Source organism: Plectropomus leopardus, chromosome 5 (assembly GCF_008729295.1).
Source record: "Plectropomus leopardus isolate mb chromosome 5, YSFRI_Pleo_2.0, whole genome shotgun sequence".
Classification (NCBI taxonomy): domain Eukaryota; kingdom Metazoa; phylum Chordata; class Actinopteri; order Perciformes; family Serranidae; genus Plectropomus; species Plectropomus leopardus.
The window spans coordinates 25,142,691-25,163,541 of NC_056467.1; the positions used below are offsets into that span (position 1 = coordinate 25,142,691).

The 20,851-nt window shown below is 43.3% G+C and overlaps 1 protein-coding gene across 2 annotated transcripts in view; it reads right to left on the minus strand.

The window, feature by feature from the left end:
• robo2 (roundabout, axon guidance receptor, homolog 2 (Drosophila)) overlaps positions 1–20,851 on the minus strand; it is a 350,439-nt gene that overhangs the window by 178,494 nt on the left and 151,094 nt on the right. For both annotated transcript variants that reach the window (XM_042486274.1, XM_042486273.1), the window contains exon 2: positions 17,095–17,421. In XM_042486274.1, the coding sequence (XP_042342208.1) occupies positions 17,095–17,421 (327 nt within the window). The remainder of the gene's footprint in view (positions 1–17,094; positions 17,422–20,851) is intronic.

Sequence of the window (20,851 nt, forward strand, 5' to 3'; positions counted from 1 at the left end):
CACCTGGACTCAAATAAACCTGCCGAAACTTACAATCTGTTTTGCAAAATGTAACTACATATTTAAGTTGCCTAGGTAGCATGCACACAAGGCTATTTAATATGCTAATAATATATTTATTTATTTATTAACACACACTATCTCATCCACCTTTACTGGTAAAGGTTTTTGTTCATCAACTCTGCAACATGTTTCTCTTCTTAATCTCAAAGAAGCAACATACAATTTAATTTATAAATCATTGAGTTCAGATTAAACTGCCTCTCATCTCTCATACTCAATTTTATCATTAGATGATACCATATGTGGCTGTCGTTATGTGATCGTCTCTGTGGTTTTTTTTCCTGATGTTAAACCACAGAAGTTCTTCATCATTATGACACTGTGCAATATAATATGTAGCAATGTCTTGTGGGGTGATGTGACATTCTTTAATTAAATTAAATATAATACTGGTATTATCATGAATTATATGACATGGCACAGCCTTAATGTATACAGAAACCAAACAAGCAACCTCCCCCACCACTCAATCATAGCAGCCACAGTCTTTGCAGCCATTACAAGGGTGATGTACCAGAAGGTAGCAATCAGTCAGGCCTGATCGTGGCCACCTCCCATGTATCAGTCGGTACATCCATTCCCCTTCAACAGCTGTGGACTCATATGTTACTGTCCCTCTACCTGTCACTGTCCGTCCACAACCACACCAACCACAGCACACATCAATCAGCCCACCCCTTTCAGCTTTTTAATCTGCTCCCACCCCCGAGGACCACATACACTTCAAAATTACAGTGAAGAAAGGTCACCCCATCCAATTAGAACATCATCAGGGATGCACACTAGAGGGTCATTCCCTGAACCCTTGTAGCACATTGTAAATCCTCCACTACTACAAGAAGGAACACCCACTCTGGCAGGATTCAGAATGGCTGACTGATTGCAGTGCTGGTAAATGAGGTGCTAGAATGTCTTTAACTGTGATGGCAGAGGCGACGGATGTGAATTTTTGTTTGGATTGATATGAGGTGTAATGGCATGTAAGAGTGCAGCGATAGGTTTATTCCCTTAAGATGATTCGTGTTATCATCAGTCCGTGTATTGACCCTGTGACGACCCCAGGGCCCAGATCAATCAGGTCTCCAATCAGGATTAGATCAAGCTGCCCTCTGCATCCCTTCTCATTACTCCAGTAACCTGCCTCTTTGCAAAGATTTAGCCCCATAACAGGAGACACATGCAGGCAGAGAAAGTGACAGGCCTGCTGGAATGAGAGAGAGATTTTGGATGAAACGCTCTGATGGAAAGGAGCATGTGGAGACTATTGTCTTAGCTTGGCAGAGAAAAAGAAGATAATGAGAGACGGGTGGAGGAAGAGAGAGAGGGTGGGTCAGTGAGCTTTGAGCCTCTCGTGGGCTGATCTAAGCCAATTAGAGACAAGTGACAGCTCAGCTACATGCTCATGACACAACTAGACCACGGCACTGCTCTGAGCCCAAGCACCCCACTGTACAAGCTTGACTTGGACCCCAACAAGCCCTTAACACTCCCCCCATGAACGCCTAAATACCCCCAACCCTCATTTCTTCAGACACGGAGCAAAGCCAAGAAGAAGGGAGAGAGTATGCTTAACAAAAAGCAAGTCTCTCCCCTTCTGTTCCTCGGCCCTCCAGAAGGAAGTGGCTGGCCAAGCAGAGCTCTCGGCCTGCCTTCATCATGCTCGGCCAACTCTCTTGACATCTGATGTTGTCGAGAGTTGCCGTGACGACCTGGCAAATCCACTGACCTTTGCCACAAAGGTTCAAAACTTGTGAACCCGAGACGTGAAGAAGCCAAAAAGCTTGATGGGGGATATGTGAAGTGAGGAGTTTCAATTGGAAAAGGGGGGTTTGGTTCCAATGACCACTGGCAGCTGTCATTGCTGTTCTTCCCATGAGCGGATAATGGTGCCGAGCTTTCCCAGTATACACGAGGGGAGGTGGGAAGCCACCAGGTTGTGGGCTTGTCAGGACTCTAGCACAGGGCTTGTGATTAATGAGACAGGGCGTTGCACCACAAGGAGCTCAGCAGCACGTGCCACACTGGTGGTAACAACAAAAGTGCCTGACACTGTGTGGTATTCAAGCCAGAGTTACAACAGTTAATTCCTTTTCTACCAATACTATTACATGTACGCAGGTTTTTAAACACAAGTGAACCCACTAAATATTTCTTTGCCCATTGCCAGTAGACCAGAGCTGTGTAGATGGCTATGCAGCAGACGAATATGCCTTTCTTGTGTGTGTCTTTTTTTTTTTTTTTTTTGGCATGTTATGTTTGCTGTCATGGACAGGCTGGGGAACAGGTCAGTAAACAGAAGAAAGCATTACTAAATTAGCCCGTGGGTGTTGTGTTTCCATCAATGCTGATTGCATTCAGAGCCCATAAATACCGGTGACTACTGCAGAGTAATTTGACCTGGGTGTGAATGCTGATCATAACCTTTCCATTTACATTAACTTTTACATTAAAAGGCAATAAGCAACATGGTAAGAAATGTTTCATATTTTTTTTACATTATTTTTAAAAAGCTAGGGAAAAACATATAGGAAAAGAATAGCTAGGGAAAACTGTATTTACAATTATCATAATTACATACTTAAATTATGTTACAGAACTATTGTACTTTTGGAACATTTTTCGAGGTTCTTTTACTTTCTTTTTTGCATTGTTTATTTAAAAATAAGGATAATAAGGTAATTTTTTTGTACTTTTGTCTTACTAATTTCTGTGTTTCTTCTTATGTTGCTCATTGCCTTCTTCCCATGTTTTTCCTTCCCAAGTTTTAAAGGGTTAAAAACCAGATGTTAGTGGGTGATAACACATTTTTGTGCATTGGAAAAGCAGCTTTAGACACCTACCCCAAAACCACATATACACACAAATCTACAGTATGTAATACAGATTGTGCACATGGACGTCCACAATCATATGGCACACCCAGGACGCTGAACTGTATCATCCTCTCATTCACTCTTGACTGAGCATCAAGTGTATGAAATCTGTGAATGGCTGTAGCGAGAAATGCAGAGATGGAGGATGACAAGGAGGAGTGATGGGGGTTGAGGGACACCCAGTAGGGGGTGGGACAGGACACCCCTCTTCACATCTAACGTCTGCCACTCAAGGAAGTTAATGATGCCACGTTCTTGGGCCAACCGTCTCCCTGCTGCATGTGAGAAAAGAGACAGACAGAGAGGACTGAGGGTGGTGTTGCTGGCACACAGAGGCAGTCAGGAGAGGTGAGATGCTCTTGCGAGATGAGGTGGGGGTGGAGTGAAAATTGAAAGTCCAAGAATATTTATGGCAATCAACACCCCCAGTTGGCATTACTGAGTGATTTTGAGATGAATGATACACCCTCTTTTTGTCATCTCCTGCTCTCATCAGCATCATTTATCGCGTCAAGTTACTTATTAAGCTTCATGAGAAATTCTGCTAATTTTATTAGCAGTCAGTCACTACGTTGCCATTTGATTTTTCATAGCAATAAGGGGGATGGGGATGAATGTTTTGGCTGCTCGGCTGAAATTGTTATCATCTGCAGCCAGTTAGGGTGCAGCAATTTAGGGGATGAGGGAGAAACGGAGGAGGGATGGGGGTTGAGGAGTGGCAAGATGCTGAGGAGAGATAACACAATCTGGTCTTGCACTCAGCAAATGTAGAAGGATTGTGCACGGTTTAGTTTAACAAAATGTCTTAGAAAGCAGAAAAGGCCTTTTGTAGTGTATAGTGATCAAATGCATGGTAAATAGAGGAGGGTAAAGGTTCACAGATGTCAGAATACCAATTTGTCATATAGTGGGTAATGAGTGAAATCCGGCAGCAATCTAGTTTTGATGTTACTGCAGTAACAACAGAACTTGAGGAGTATAAGAATGAATAAGCTGACAGATGCTCATATCCCTTTAGCTTGTAATTAAATTATCTGTGCTTTTCTTCCTCTGACACAGGAATAACCCTGCCCTCCCGGGCTATTGCTCTTTCATGCATCTCCCAATAACACTAGCGTAACTGTATTAGCAATGTATGCTGGAGATGCTCTCCAGACTGCCAAATGGACCCGTACGCAGCTCAGTTTCCAAGCCATGAGGTCAGATGATGGTCAATCGATGGTCAGTCAGAGGTCACATTCAGAGCTGGCCAAAGGTCAGCCTATCTGGGCCCAGAGGTTTGACTGCACTATCAACCCTATGAACCGCCGTGAATAAAGCTAAATCACGTGGACGTGCACCTTCTGCTTAAAGTCTTAGATTGTGATAAGAAGAGCAATTCTCAAATTTACCGCCTTAAATAAGATTAGTCATCCAGGATCATGACAACAATGTGTCAATATTTCTAAATTATAGTTCACTTTTAATATTCTGGGTGTTTTTTTTTCACAGCACTGCAGTGTATGAGTGAGTGAGGATAAGTGAATTACCAAAAAAGGCAATTAAACTAATAACACATTAGTTGCATAAACTAATAACCGACTAATTGCATATGTTTCCCACTCAACATGTTTTGAATAATATTATTTTCCACTACCTCCTGCACGGCAACAGCAGCCAAATCGATATTCATGAAGTGTCAGAGTTGTAATTCATGTGTCTGTTCCACATGAACACCGCAGGGACCTTTAAAAAAAAAAGACGAGAAAAAAGCTAACATGTAAATTTCACAGTTAATGCCTGGGCATGGCTTATGTTGGCCAATTAAGCTGTTCTTTTCAGCTCCATTACAACGCGGTGTCTGGGGGTTCATTTTTCCCTTACTGTGCCATTTAGGCTTCAAATGGGCAAATGTTCACTGCGCAAGTTGGACGACAAAGAGGGAGTTTGGAGTCTGTTACAGAGCGTGTGTATGTGTGTGGGCACAGTGTGTGCATGTGCATATGTGCCTTTGCAAAGCCCGCCTTGTGTCCAGGTTCCAAACATCTATGTGCTGCTGCGCCTGTGTGCCTTTGTGTGTGGAGGCCTAATTTGCGCATGAAACAGGAGAGCGTTAATGGCTTTTAAAGATCGGTGGAGTCAAATGAGCGTACTCATCAGTTAGCCACACACCCCTCGGTGATCACTCAGTGTCGTTAGATTTCATTTCCTGTGGAACAGGAAGATCTCAGTGGATCCAAGACAAATCCCTGCAATTATAGCCATGCTTAACATGATTCACTGTCATCATATCGTTTCTGACTCACTGGGTGGTGGCTACTGTTGTGTATGGCATCATTATCAACAGTAATCATTGGAAATACAATAACATAGATTACTCAGAATTTTACTCCAGCAATACCCACCCAAATACTATCCTTTATGAATTGCTTATCAAAACAGCAAGCAATGAGAAACATGCTGCCCATATCTAAACACACACACAATGAAACACAGGCAAACATGGGAGGCACCTGCATGTTCGTTAATAGCTTTGCCCTGGACAGTGTAGAGCACGAGGGCCAGCAGCAAGAGGCAGCGAGATAACATTCTGCTTAGCATTTGAATGGGGTGTTCTGATTTCTATTCAGTTGGCCTTTGGCCATGCTAGTGCTTAAGTGGTCTGGGCGAGTCTGTCTGGTCTCCACTGTGCCAACCAATGTGCAGGCTCATATCTGGCAATGTGCAATGTCTGTCAGTGTCCCGGTCTGCCTGTCTGTCTGTCTCTCTGTCCGTTTGGCTGGATGTGTGTCTGGCTGGTTAATAATCAGCCTGGCTAGCAGCTAATCATCCTCCCAGCTGCAGAAGCAGGTGGCCACACATACCACAGCTCCCAGTCTCATTCACCATGTGATGTCATCTCACTGCACCTGGTCACCCTACTTCACACATAACTGAGGTAGCCAGATTCCCTCTATGAAATGGTCCTGAAGCTGCGAGTCCTGTAGTGAACTGGTGGCTTCTGAATGACCAACATTAAACCTCCGTGTCCCCTCCCTCGCCTCAGCCAAGCCTGGGACTGATCCTGGAGAAGTCTAACAGGTCGAGGCAGCAGTTAGGACACACTCCGCATCGAAATGGGAAGCCATTAACTCTGCAACACACAAGGTCACCTTCAACTAGACACAGCAGCCACCCAACTTCCTCTGCTGTTACACCCAATGGATGCAGCGGCACAGTCATGTAAAGGTCACGCCGTAAAACAGAATGGAACCACAGCTGTCTCCAAAATCACACGCTTAAACATTTGATCTTGTCTCCCTTCACTTTTGAAAGTGATCAAAATGCTTTGAGTATCACTTTCAAACAGCAGGAAAGGAAATGAGAGAGGGAGGGAGTGGAAAGAGGGAAAGAGGAAAGAGAGTGATAGAGGGAGAAAGACAGCAGAGACTGGACGATCAGGTTTCAGCTCTGGTCTGCAGCTGTTGAGGGCTCTGGTGGCTGATAGGTGTCCCTTACAGCAAATGTAATCCAAGCCAAACACAATATCTGTCTACGCCATCGAGAGATCACCAAGTCATAACACATCCAGACCCACCATAACTCTGATGGGGCCTAGGGCCATGTAGGCCAGCTCAACTTGGCTTGATTTCTTTCAAAAACATGGGGAGAAGTCAACAAGCAACTGGCCTAAATATTACCCCAAAAAACTGTAAAAAAGTTACAAGTATTTTTTTAAATTATAATTTTTCTATTACACAATTTTAAATGTGAAATTATTATAAATATAATATTTTCTGGACATTATTGGATAATTTTCTAATAATCCTCCTCTCTTTTTTTAAACAAAATTTTAGGTAATTTTCTTTTCACCTTTTACTAATTTCTTGCAACTTGTGGGACATTTCTTGCCAAGTTGGGTGTTGCTTTTTTGCCCCATGTTTTAGAAAAAAATCAACCTAAATCAGCTTTCAAAGGGTCAAACAGCTTGTGATAGGCATGTAAGTGCAGCCCAAGAAAACTGATGTTGATCCAGGTTTCAATGGGTTAAAGGACTCCAGACAAAAAAACACAAATTATTAAATCAACACAAACCAAGTAAGGTTGTGAGAGAGGAGGTATTAATGTTTTTTTTTCCTTAAAACCACTAGACTGGCAAAGTTGTATGCTATGAACCCTCAACTTCCTAGGGCCAATGTTTCCCATGTATCCCATCCCCCAGCCTCTTACTTCCTCTCCATCCACACAGTTCAGTTGAGAATCTAATGAAGCTGAAATGCCGTGTCTCCTATGTTCCCAAAGGGCTACTTTGAGGAGGGACTGTCCTTAATGTTTGCACAACTAGAAAAACAGCCACAAAAGCCATTTACCTTAAGCGTTTTTTGTGCAAGTGTGTACTTGTGTGCAAGTGTGCACAACGGCTCTGAACAAGATATATCCATCAGCATGCCAGTGTGCAGTGTGACAGTCGAAAGCCAAAATAAACAGGCTGAATCGTGGGTCCGGTTGAACCCTTCCACAAGATCAATCCCCAGCAGTATTGTGTACCCTACTCTGTTGCGCAAAGGCATGTATGTGTGTGAATGAATGTGTATTTAAGGGTGTGTGAAAGTAACCAAGGAAATAATGGGCATTTGAAGCAGGAACATCAGTGCAGAAATAACACAGTGCATACACCGGAGGGTGAATCAATTCTAGCGACATTTGATTCAAATCCATATCAGCTAGCGCCTGAACTTCAGCCCTCCACCCTGTCACCTCCTCCCCAGCTCCATATGATGGATTACCATCTCTGGCAGTCTCAGAGGGTCTGAGAGAGAGAGAGAGTGAGGGGGAGAGGTGGGTGTGGGGAGGTCAGTCACTACAGGGACGCGTTCATCGGAGGGGAGCGCTGGGTTAAGGAATTATGGTTTGACAGAGATCTGGGGTGGATAGGAGAGGGCAAAGGGTTCTTCAGGGGTCAGAGGATCCAATCCTGGCTGGACTCAATGGCAAGCCACCCTCAGAACGTCGAGTCCACAGGGATTTCACTGCAGGTCGCATTTCGATTAATATTATTATCATTCACTTGTCCCTTCGCCCACTTGTCAGCAAATAGAGTGGTATCAGACATCTAAATGCCGGTGAATAGCGCACCTGTGCAGCAATTTAGTAGTACCCTGTGTGCTAGGTTATCTACTTCCAGGCTAAAGAACGGATTAATAGACTGATAAAGTCTAGGTATTTTCTGGAGGATAATTTGATGATCATGAAAATAAATCTGCTCGCTGAAAAACTGAAGGCTGCAAGCGGCTTGAATAAATTACAACCATAAGTCAATATCAAAACAGAAATCAAAGTGCAATCCACCCATGAAAGCAGCAGCCTCTCACCCTGTCTGTGTTTTAAAACTGATCAATAATCAGCCTGCAGACACATTTCAATAATTTACAGCTCAGTCTACATCCAAAACTGTCTGATGAGAATAAAAGAAGTGGCGTGGCAGGGTAAGGTTGTTTTATAGAACATGGTTGTCTGAAGGTGCTTGCTTTTTACAACAACGCTGCCAAGCTGGCACAATTTAGGGACTGGATGTTAATGCAAAGATTTATTTTTCAGTCACCGCAGAGCAAGCGCTCACAGTGTAAAGCATTGGGAATGAGACACGAGGATGGTGGAGGGGGCAAGGAGAGAGCAGGCAAAATGCAGGAAGGAGAGACAAAGCAATAGCCCTGCATTGTCAGAGTGGAGAGGCCATCAATAACAGTGTCACTTTAAAGAGAGAAAGAGGGAGAGTGTGAAGGAGCGAGAGTAGGGTTTATAAAGGAAACACAACAAAACCCGGTGAGACGGGTGCTTCATCTTGCCGGGCACTAATGGGCGTGAGAAGCGGCTGGCTCAGCATTCTCTGCTTGATGGCTCACTTCTCTGCCGACGGGGCAGTGGCATCCATGACGAAACGCCACACACTTGTTTAATCCAGTTTGTACACTCAAAGGTGACACAATGGTGGAAGTAGAGAGGGGGGGGGGGGGGGGAAAGGGGGGAGAAAGAGACCGATAAAGGGGGCTGAGAAAGATGGTCAAAGGTCATCCCAAACTTGGACCTCATTAGGGGCTACATGTCTTTGCCATCATCTCAAAACACTTCCATCATTGTCCCTAGCCTTTGCTACACTACTCCATTACTGCTGTCATTGTCCAGCCATGGAGTGCCAGTCTAGCCAAGCAATATTTTAGGCCTGCCCCTTAAAGGTCAGAGATTTCTTATCATCAACTTGCTTCCAGCTGAGCAGTTGTTTTTTGTCTGTGCAGTATACTTCAGGGGACGTTTTTGGTCCCCAGATTTTGCTTGGGAGCGAGTGCTCTTGACTTTCACACTATTCTTTGATAACACAAAGCTGCAGACATGCTGACAGCAGCCTGTTGGTTTGTTTACTGTTTTATGTGAATGCCACTGTCACACTGAAAGTCCCTCGGAGCCCCTTCAAAAACAAAACGAATGTTGATTATTTGTATTGAACAGCCAAATCTGATTAGACTGACATCATTCTGAGTCGGGTACAGCCCTATTATATTGCCCATCTCCAGCCACTTCCCTTGTTTTCTCTGAATGTAAGAAGGTAACACAGACAGGCTATTTCCCTCGGTGGAGTCGGGGAGGTCAAAGCTGGGACACAAGGCCCGCTGAGGATAGCAAAAGCGCAGTCTCAGGACTTATCATATGTGTGTAAACGTGCTAGTTTGTGTGTGTGTGGCAGTGAAAGGTCAGAGTGCTGCTAGTGACTGCAGAGTATGCCTATGATTAATCTCCCTGCGAGAGTTTTCCAAATACCTGTTCCATTTCTGCAGGGCAGTCTCTTTCTATGCGCTGCACAGGATTGTGGCGGGAAGTCCTCATTTACTCGGCCATCTGTGGCTTATAAATGAGAGAGCAATCTGCATGCTGCTGTCTTTGGCTGGCAAGAACTGTGTGTGTGCGTGTGTGTGTGTATGTGTGTGTGGACATTGGGTGAGTAAATCCCAATAGATAACAACACCTTTTTACAGAGGTCAGCAAACTCTAGCTGCACAGACACTGAGCTGACACATTTAATCAGGGATTTCTCCACTCTCACATTTTATCAGAGGAAGATATTTCCCACACCCTTCTCTGCTCTCACCATTGTTCTTATCGCAGGGCCACATTTTACCTTTTCTGCATCCATACTTTTCCTTTTTTTTCATAACACTACTTCCCTCTGAACTAAACTTGGCAACCTACAGCAAAAAAAATAAATAGTCCTCGATTTTTTTTTCGGTTTAAGGTAAATTGTGTAGAATTTAGGGTAAAAAACAGACATAAATTGAACACATTACACAATGTATGTTTTGTTTAGTGTATATTCACCTGAAAATAAGAATATCGTATTTTTGTTTCCTTAAATAAGCGTTTATATCTGCATAGTGAGAAGGTCTTCGTCCATGGAGTCCACCTTGTTGAACCACCAGGGAATTTTAAATAGCAAAGGAATAGTCCGCCCTAGTCTGCCTTACTCTGCCCCCTATTTGCTTACCCATCTTACCGTAACCCTAACTAATCTCACTCCCTGTGCTGAAAACGAACCAATCCGACCAACAGAGGCAACAAGTCCTAGCCAATAGGGAGAGCAGGATCCTAGGAAATGCAAATTCATGCACTGCCATGTTTCCCCTGTAGTCCAGAACAGACAAACCAAGCACTGTCTCTAGATATGGCAATTTGTGTTTTTTTGCATCAGCCACCATAATTAGCAGCCCCTCTGTGATGAGCAGCGTCAGAAAAACACAGATTTTTCTAAGTGATAAACTCCTTTTTTGAGTGTTTTTACTGGTTTTAATCACCTGGTCTGTTTGTTTTGGAGATAGGGAGCCCTCTATGGATAACTCGGCTCCCAGTGAAAAACCTTGTGAACATCTGGATCTTTAGTTTTTAGAGATAAAAGGTGAGCATACATTAGCAGGTGCTGGGCTAGTGGCCTATCTCCGACATGCTGAACAGCATTGGAGAAAAACTGATATGTAACCTTAAACAGCTTTTTTCACTATTTTGACTGGTTTTAATCACATGGTCCGTTTGTTCTGGAGAGGAACAGGCCTCTGCAGAGGATTTGTCTCCTTGTAAAAAACCTGAAAAATGAACACTGAAGGAATTCAAACCAAGAGAGTGTCCACAGTTGAAATCTACAATCCTCACCACAAGATGCCACTAAATCCCCCTAAATCTTAAACACTGAACCTTTAACTCCCCAATACTCCCTTAACTCTATGAAATTAGCCAAAAGAGAGCCATTCAAAGGTGCAGGAAAATCCAGGGAGTGGTAATTGTTTAGACTGACCCTCAACTCTGTGCTCACCCCCCCCCCCCCCCCCCCCCCCCACACACACACACACACACACACACACACACACACACACACACACACACACACACTGAGAAAGCAAAACATATTTAAATACAAATTAGGCAGTGCTCAGTTTTCGAGACTGTGTTATATTTCCTAACTGAAGCATGCATCATTAATGTGCCGTAATGGTTGCATTGTTGCTGCTTCCTTCATTACCCTTCATTATTTCTCAAGGACTTCAGTGCAGATTAAACCTACTGGGGCCTACTGGGGTTTGTACAAACGTGAGGGCAGGTGTTTGTGTACACGTTTGTGTGAGAGTGCGTGAGTGTCTGCTGTCTGCGTGCGCTTGTCATTCCATTTTCTCATTTCTGAAATGGAATAATGAGTCCAGATGAGCTTGTGAAAGGCTCTGCAGCACAGCTCAGCCTGACTCCCCACCTGGCCTGCTCCTCCTGGCCTGTCCCTTTATTAGCTCCCCCTCATGCTGGACACAACAGGAACAGCTTGGTACCCTCCTCCTCTCTTCACCACTCACACCTCTCCCAACTCTATTTTCCTGCTAATTACCTTGTTGTACGAGCACCAAATGCTACCTAACGATTCACTTAATTGCAGAAGTGGTACATTAGATGATATCAAAGGACCTTTTTAAAAGTCATCCAATCCCATTCCAAGCGGCATTTAGAACCAACCCAAGACATCTGTTTCATTTCTGTGTCATTTGCATTTTTAAAGGTTACAAACTGAGCGAAGCGGGAAAGGATACACATCTACTCAAGATTCTGTGTGTTGGTTCCATTCACGATGCCTCCCTCCCCAGATGATTACATACATTTAGTACATATACAGAAGGCCGGAGTCACATTCGACACTATATTAAACGTGCAACTGTTCACCCCACATGCTTGCATTCGGGGCACTTTGCACCAGTGCTACCCATCCACCTGCAAAGCTGGGGCTAATTAACATTTTCCTTGGGATCCTATCGCCCCAGGTGTGCCTTGTCACACTTATATATACACAGATATCTGCAGTGCTAGCAATTTATTCAGCAGCGGTGGCTGCAGCTAGCATTTTTGACACAGGCTTCATAATGATTTATGAACCTGCTCATTGACCTAGTTTATTCTGAAACGAGAAAAGGGGGCAGATCCCCTCATATATGTGGCATATCCATCCCGTGGAGCGGGCCTGCAGTCAGCTTTGGAGAGCATGGAAGGTAGAATGAGATTACAAAGCAGATACCCTGTAGGCAACACATTTACAAGTTTCTATCTTCTAAAGTACAGGATGGTGAACAACACCTGTAATGAAAAATCTTCCCAAAAGTGATGTCCAAGCATTATCCTCATACTCACCACATGCACCAGACTTTGATAACATAACGCAGTTCATGCTCTTTTCCACCAATTTGTGTGCAATGGGCCTCATGCAAGAAACAATATATATATATTAACAATCTTGCTCTTATTATTGCTCGTATCCACGATTTAACGCTATTTTGTTAGTACCCATTGATTTTTGGGATTCACCAATGTTTCGTTATTTTTACTCTTTTCTTGGGTAAGACAACATTTTATGACTGGTTGAGAACACTGACAACTTGCTGCTTTTCCATTTAATTATTTTATTTATTTTGATATTAAATTTAAACCTTTTTGCATGAGTACTCTAACTTTTAATACTTCAATACATTTCCCTAAAATCACATTTACTTTTTTTAAGTTTATTTAACAGCAGGCCTACGTCAATTTCACCACTTGCAGAAGTTCTTCTTCATGCAACCTTTTTTGGTGTCATGTCTCCGGTCTTGGTCACGTGCCAGAGTCTTTGCACACTGCAGCATACCTGCACTTATATATTATTTATGGGGCGTTACCTACGTTAATAGGTGACTTATGATCAAGTGGAGTTCAGCGTTGAGCTGACCAAAGTAGAAGGCAATTTGAATGGTTAAGAAAGTCTGATGCATCTTGAGTTGACTTTGCTTATTTGTTTTTTCTCTTAAAAGAAATAAAAGAGAAATTTAACAGAATGTTGCTGCATGAGGCCCAATGTGTGTTTAACATCCAACGCTTACGAAAGACATGTCTGAAGCCTAGAAACGGCCCAGGTCCCCCCAATCTGGCCCACATTAATAATGCAGAGGCTCCTCTCAGAGGCTTCTTCCCCCTCTTCCTCTGCACTCCACCTCTCCAAGAGAGAGTGGTGAGTGCCGCCCAGCTTGATGTCCAGCATGCAGCAGTGCCGCTTTGCTCAGCGGACACCAAGTTCAATCTGTTTCAGAGCTGCAATTAAATTATCTCACCGGGGTCCTGCTCAACCACTCATGAATGGAAGGGGGGCAAAGGTGTGAGAGGGAGGTTGAAGACAGGGGGTGAGGATGGGGAGGGGCAGGACGTATCACACACACGAACCCAGTTCAACATGGATATAGATTTAAATGCTGCTTTTTCTTGTGCGATTAGCTGTGGCTTTACAATCACTAGACGGATGTCAGGACCTGATAAAGCTAATCACCACGGTAAGCCAATGCTTTGGGATTTAGCTCCCCCACCCCCTCCGTCCCCCAAGCACCCCTAAAGACCTGGCTGAAAAAGAAAGCAGAGAAAGCCCCGAGCATGGAGTGCTCCACAAAATGGCCATCCCTCGTCTTTGGGGTCTATGATAACCTGATTACTGTGAAAATACACAAATATGCTGGAGATAGTCATATCTTAATATCACTGAGGAAAGCATTTCTATATCCAGTCATGACCTCATTGTTATTGTCAGTGAATAATTACTGTTCATATATATTTTACAAAGAAGTGAATCCTGAATCTTATCTGTTAACTACATTTAAAGGTCCACTGTGTAGGATTTAGGGGGATATATTGGCATAAATGCAAGTGTGTGTTCTTTAGTGTATGATCAGCTGAAAATACGAATTGTAGCGTTTCCACTATTTTGGAACAAGCCGTTTATTTCTATATAGGGAGCGGGTCCTCTTCCACTGAATCCACTATGTTTCTACAGTAGCCCAGAATGGAAAAACACTCACTGGCTCAAGATAGGGCCAAATATGTTTTCACGTTAGCCACTGCAATTAGAAGCCCCTCTGCAACGAGCCAAACAGCATTAGAAAGACACTGATTTTTAACTTGAAACTGCTTTATTCAGTGTTTTCACCTATTTTAATCACCTCATCCATTTGTTTTGTCGAGAAAGAGACGCCTGCAGATAATTCGGCTCCCAGTAAAAAAATCCTGAATGTCTGTATCTAAAGTTATTAGAGAGAAAAGGTGAGCACACATTACCAGGTGCTGGGCTAATCAGCCATCTATAACTTGCTAAACAGCAACCGTTTTTACCAGTTTAAATCAGAGGGTCCATTTGTTTTAGAGAGGAAGAGACCTCCGTAGATATTTCAGCTCCCAGTAAAAATCACCTGAACAATGAAAATTAAAGAATTCTAACTGGAAGAAGTTTCAGCTGGCTGCAATCTGCAATCCTCACTACTAAATGCCAATGAATCTCCCTAAATCTTACAAACTGCTTTGTTATAAAACAAACTAACTCATCTATGTTAAAGAGACAGAGGGCGAAAGACAACAATCGAGCTATGCTAATTCTGTCCATCCTGGTCCAGACACTTGATTGGTTCAGACACCAATCCTGCGAATCAGCTTCAGGACATTTATAACTCAATATCCCTTAAATTACTTGTCATTAAAGTTGCAACAGGTCATTAGTGCTTTAATATAATACCATGCCTGCAAATTTCAAACTCCTTTCTTTCTCCTCATCTCTTCAGCTCACTCTAAAGAGCCTCTGGGAGCTTTGATCTCTTCACAATCTAATAATTCATATTGAATATGTTCTATTCTAATAAAACATAATTCACTGTCACATCAGAATCAAGTAACACAGAAAATGTCTCTGTTGAACTGCACTTGACCCGCCAGCACAACCATTTTCCACACACACCCACACTCCATCACAGTCAGGCCAACACTGCTGTCACTCTCAAACTGTGTGTGTCTCAGGTCGGGTCAGGTCAGGTCAATAGAAGGAATATTTCGTGAGGCAGCATGGAGCTGGTATTGGTTGTAAATGAAATTGGACAACCAAAGGCCACTTTGACAAGCAATTAAATGTAGATTGGGAATTTAATTCATGTACAATACATAATATATATAAATGCTGCCTGATGATGGGAGCCAGAATGAACGCTGCACAGTTCAGGTCTAACTATAGGCACAGGGAACAGCTCTGTGTCCTTGTTTACTCTGAGTGTGTGGCCTGAGGCTTTGCACCGAACCCCTTTCTCTCTCTAACCCAGTATCTCTGGTAATACCAATCATACATGTGCTCTTATTTTTTCACCTTGCTAGCTCTTGCTTATCTCCTCGTCTCCTAGCCTCCTGACCCCTCACCCCTCACCTTCAAGCCATTCAAGCAGTCAATGCCTCCATTCAACCCCCTCTGCTGCTCAACCCTTATTACATGAGAGAGAGAGAGAGAGAGAGAGCCAGCAATAGAGCAACAGAGGGGGAGAGAGGAAGGGAGGGAGGGAGGGAGGGAGAGAAATAGGGGGAGAGAGAGAGAGAGAGAATGAGGGTACTGGAAATAAAGGTTAAGAAACAGTATGAGAGGGGAAAAATAAAATAATCTGGAGACTTCATCAATTTTTCATGAATTTTCATTTAGACTGGGAGAGCCCTCTTACAGCAATCGATAGATCAAGCTGCTGTCACACAGTTAGCACCTGGGGGCAGCTGAGAGGCCCTCGGGAAGGCAGGGGACTGGATCAGAGGCGGAGAGCGACCCCCCTCCTCTCCAACACACAAAGTCCATTTCCTAAGGATCACAAGCTAACGACTGCTCCCACTGATCACTGTAATCACCTCAGAAAAGACAAACACAGGTCCTTTTTACGACAAGGAAGGTTTTTGCTGTATTTTCTTTCAAAAACATTGTCGATAATTTAACTGGCAAAAGTTTTGCTTATTTTGAGTTAACTTTAGAGAATGACAGCTTAGCAACCAACTCTAAAATGACTCCCAAAGTTTATGTCACTAATCATGATATGAGATCTCGATGTCTCTCCATGCCAAATCAAGTGAAGTATCATAAAGTCTCATGAATGTAGCTCTTGTCTGAAGCATGTGTCAGCCAGTTTAAACAACACAAAGACATGGAGACTTTCCACTCCACCTTATGGGCAGTTGAGGTGCCTAGTAGCCACTTCGCAGGAAGGGGGGGGGGGGGTCATCTTCAAAGGTAATATGATCCACAGCTCAGGTTTTGCCTGTCAGTGTTCACCAACACAGTCCAGGCAGCCTGTGTCAAATGTCCTTCAGGACTTTGATCTGGGGCTGTCGTTCGACCCCCACTCACCTGTGAGAAACCCATATCTACCATACCATCCAAAGCTTTAACTCAAAGGTCTGCAGACAACTTCAGAGTAACCCCTGTGAGGTAAAAATATATCAAATTTATCTAAAGTGCTCCGTTGAAAAGCTCATTCTGTACAACTCATTAATCCTGAAAGCACGATGAAGCCAGCTCTTAAAATAGTGTAATTTCAATTGCATCAAATAAAATGCTGTTTGTTCACTGTTATTCTCAACACATAAAGACAATTTTCCATTATTTATATATGGAAAGAAAAAGATTGGATAATGCTGACAGAAAATATTAAAACATGGTCTTTTAATTCACTTATGCTGACTGTAATTCCAGTCTTTCCATCATCTGGAAGCTGCAACATCAAGACTTTTCTTCATCTAATTAAATGAGCAAGAAAAAATCAGCACTGCAGCAAAGAGGAGAAATTAAAAAGAAAAAGGAGACAGGCTCCTGACTCACATGCTACTTCCAAAGATGCGTTGCGGCTGACAGCTTCTCCCAGGTAGTTCCGGGCCACGCAGACGTAGGCTCCCTCATCCGGTTTGCTCCGTCGTCCATGAACGATGCGAAGGAAGAAAAGCGAGCCACTGGGCAGCAGCATGCGGTGAGAACGTGGGTCGTCTTTGTCCGTTTCCACCCGCTCTCCATCCTTGTACCACTCCACTGTCGGGGTGGGCCGCCCCTCCGCTTTACAGTTAAGAGTGGCAGGCTCCCCTTTGGAGACAATCAGGTCAGAGGGGTGCTCCACAATCCGGGGTGGGGAGTCCTCCTGGCGTAGACGGGATCCTGGAGGAAAAAGAAGAGATGCAATTAATCATAGAGAAACAGCAAATGGACTTTAAGCATTGTTTCAGTTTGACATTTTAAAATTAAAATTCCTTCTCAAGTCAAAAGCCTTAACCATTAATATATTAGCCCGCAGGTGCACAATTTGGAAAATAGGGAGATGGAACGGGTTGAATTAGTTAATAAGCACAACTAAGAGTAGCAGATTACATATCCCATCGAGCTGAGGAAGGCCTAAGGGTACCCGAGAAGGAGCTACAGGATGTGGCTCAGTTGCAATGTTAATTTTATCAATGGCATTTATGGTGAAAAATGTTTGCTCCTGAACTTCTTTCCATGACAAAAAAAGACAAGAACAACTGCCATGTAATAGGGAATATAAATGATTTTTATTGCCACTTTATTCCATTGCCATTGGTTAGAAAGTGCTGCCTGATGTCATTTGTCACACTAGAAGCCAACAGTGTTGTGTTACTCGTAAAGCTCATCACGCCTCTTTTTCCTCCATAATGCCAGTATGCTATCTAATATCACACACTAGGACAGCATTATGCCGGCATTGTTTGGTTCTGTATAAAATGCAACGCCAGTGTAATGTAGAGCTTTGTTGCGCCCTGACAGAGGAATCTCTGCGCAAAAAGGGCAAATGCAAATGATGGAACAACATTGCAGTGAGAAATCACAAAAAAAGCAAGCGCTCTGCTAAAACATGACAAACTTTTATCTAGATTTTCATCATGAGATAAATACTAGTTCAAATTCTGGTGCCAAAATCAATATTGCTGGGGAGCAGGGCATCTAAGGTATTTCCCCTCGCTTGCTGCCACCGGCTAGACCTGGACAAGCAGTAAAAAATTGATGGATGACTCCAAGTTACACTTAGAGAAGCTCGACTTTGGTTCGAAGCATGTAAAAAGCACATATTGGACCCTTTAATCACCATTTCAAGCCCATCAAAAAGCAGCCATCTGCTCTCTCTACCCTTTTTGCAAGGGCTTGTGGGTAATTGGACCCATGGGTGAACAGTGAATGGAGGCATACAGTCAGCTTACATCTGAACTATACACACACACAAATTATATATTTGGCTTTCAGTAGGGTGCAAACAAGTAAAACTGTAGAGTCCACTGTTGTCGGAGTGTACATGTGATGTGAATATGAATGCTGGGGTCCAGACTCGTGTCAAACGCTAATCCCCCCGTGGCTGAAAACCTTGGCCCACTCTGCTTTATTAGAGCTTGCAGTGGGTAAGCTCTGGGAGTCTGGCAGCTAAGATAATAGTCCCCAAGTTAGAGTGCTCTGCGTGTCTGTGACCAGGTCTTAACCACGGAGATAAGATGCTGTAGGCCACACACACATTCTCATCACAGAGGCGCTGGGAACCATGCAGCAATCAAAGAGTTTGATCCAGCATCAAACAGTCAGAGACACAGTAAAGGGAATGGGGAATGATGCAAAGTTTTCCAACACGCCTTTCTTTATCCTCATTCTTTTGAACCACACTCAATACCCCATCAATAACTCTGATTCAGCTGGCAGCCAAACCAGTCAGTGGTGTATTAAGTAGAGTGCTGGGCTCTTTGTCTTAAAATTAGTTGTTGCAGGTGTGCATGTGATTGAGCTGACTTGATGACTGTGCCCTTCCCCGGGGCAGTGCGGTGGGCTAATAGGACGATGCCTGCTGCACAGAAGAGCAGTGTACCACATAAGCCTTTGTGCTTATGTAAGGGCTAATTTCAACATGGGATGAAGGCAAACAGTGGAGGTTCCAGCTCTTTGTTTGCCTGGGTTTGCACATGTTCCACTACCCCTTCTACTTGAGTCTCCCAGGGGAAACCAGGACATGCTGCACCCCGGTCTTTTCTGACCCAGAGTCTGTCAGTTGAAGGACAGACGCGGTTAGAAACCCACTGATCAGCACAAAATACACCTCAAAGACTCTGTGTGTGAGAACGTACATATGCACGCACTCTGTGTAAATGTGCACTCGTTCACCATTTGTCTTAGGGAGGGATCAGGCATCAGACAGAGGATATTGACCCCTGAACAGGAGGTAGTCTGTTCTCTCGTCTTCCTAATTTAGGCTAATTCCCTCCATTTCCCTGTCATTGATTAGTGATCAGACCTAGTGTCTTCCTCTAAATGGGGCCACAGACAGGGGTTTGTAGTAGAGGGGGGTGGTGATATCACAACACAGACTCACAGAAACTTTGCATTACATTGTGGTGGGCACAAAATGTGTTAAAATTATATACTGACAACTCAAAAACAATCACAGTGCAAAGTCTGTTATGAACAGTTGCAGTTTCTTTGAAGATTGGTAAGGTTTAGGGAAAGAAAAACACTTGGTTAAGCTTAGAGAACAAAAAATACTTGGTTGAGTTCAGGAGAAGATTGTGGTTTTGATTAAAATAATTACATAGATGTAAGTGACATAAACTTATATGTACTTGGTTGAATAATGTGCTCGTGCAAGTGCCTACATGAAGTACTTTTAATTGTTCAGTCCGTTCAGTCGTGTAACTATGTTAACTTTTGGTTTTGCATGGGATATGACCAGCGATCTCTTGTTTGGGGCCCATTGATACTCCCCTTTATGTACAAAAATATATACATCCATTTCAAATGTTGTAAACGTCACTGCCCACATAGATACAGCCAATAGATGACACTAGAGGACAGAGTCAACAGTTTGGTACAAAAAGAAATGAGGCGCAGGTGGAGGAGGTTGTAATAATAAAACTTTGTAAAGAAGACAGTGTAGCAGATGGCAGCGGTCTGTGAGGCCATGAAATACATCATGACATGTGGATGGAAACTTATTTTCTCCCATGATCTCAAATGGTACTGCTATGATCTGTCCATATCTGTAAGCTTTCAGAAAAAGTGCACAAAAACATGTACCCAGAGTACAGACAGAAGGCTCCACCTGTGTCTATATACATGTCTGACGTTGAGCATAAATGAGCCCTTATAACTGCATGTTTGTTTGATTTCTCCACCATCCCTCATGGCTGCCCTACACAGACTTCTTGCTATTTATACTTAATTTGTGTGTCCACCGTGACAAAATATCCTTATTGACTGCATTGTTTTCATGTTCTCATGTGCTCAAATAAAATTGTGTGCAGATCATCTGTGCAGTTATTGGTGTTATTTTCATGTTGCCAATAAGTTATTTAAACACATTTTGTGGCCATCACCATACATTGTTCAGATATTATGTCAATTTCCTGTATTTCTATTGGACTGGGCTTTTCTATTATCCTGATCCCTAAGTGAATGACCTAATCTCATTGTTATTCTGTAAAAAAAATAGTGATTTACCACATGTGATGGAACAAACACCTACAGCAGAGCATCTCTCTCACCAGTGGTATCTAACAGTAACCTAGCAGTCAGTGTCTCTGTCAGCACAGGGGCAGCGGGG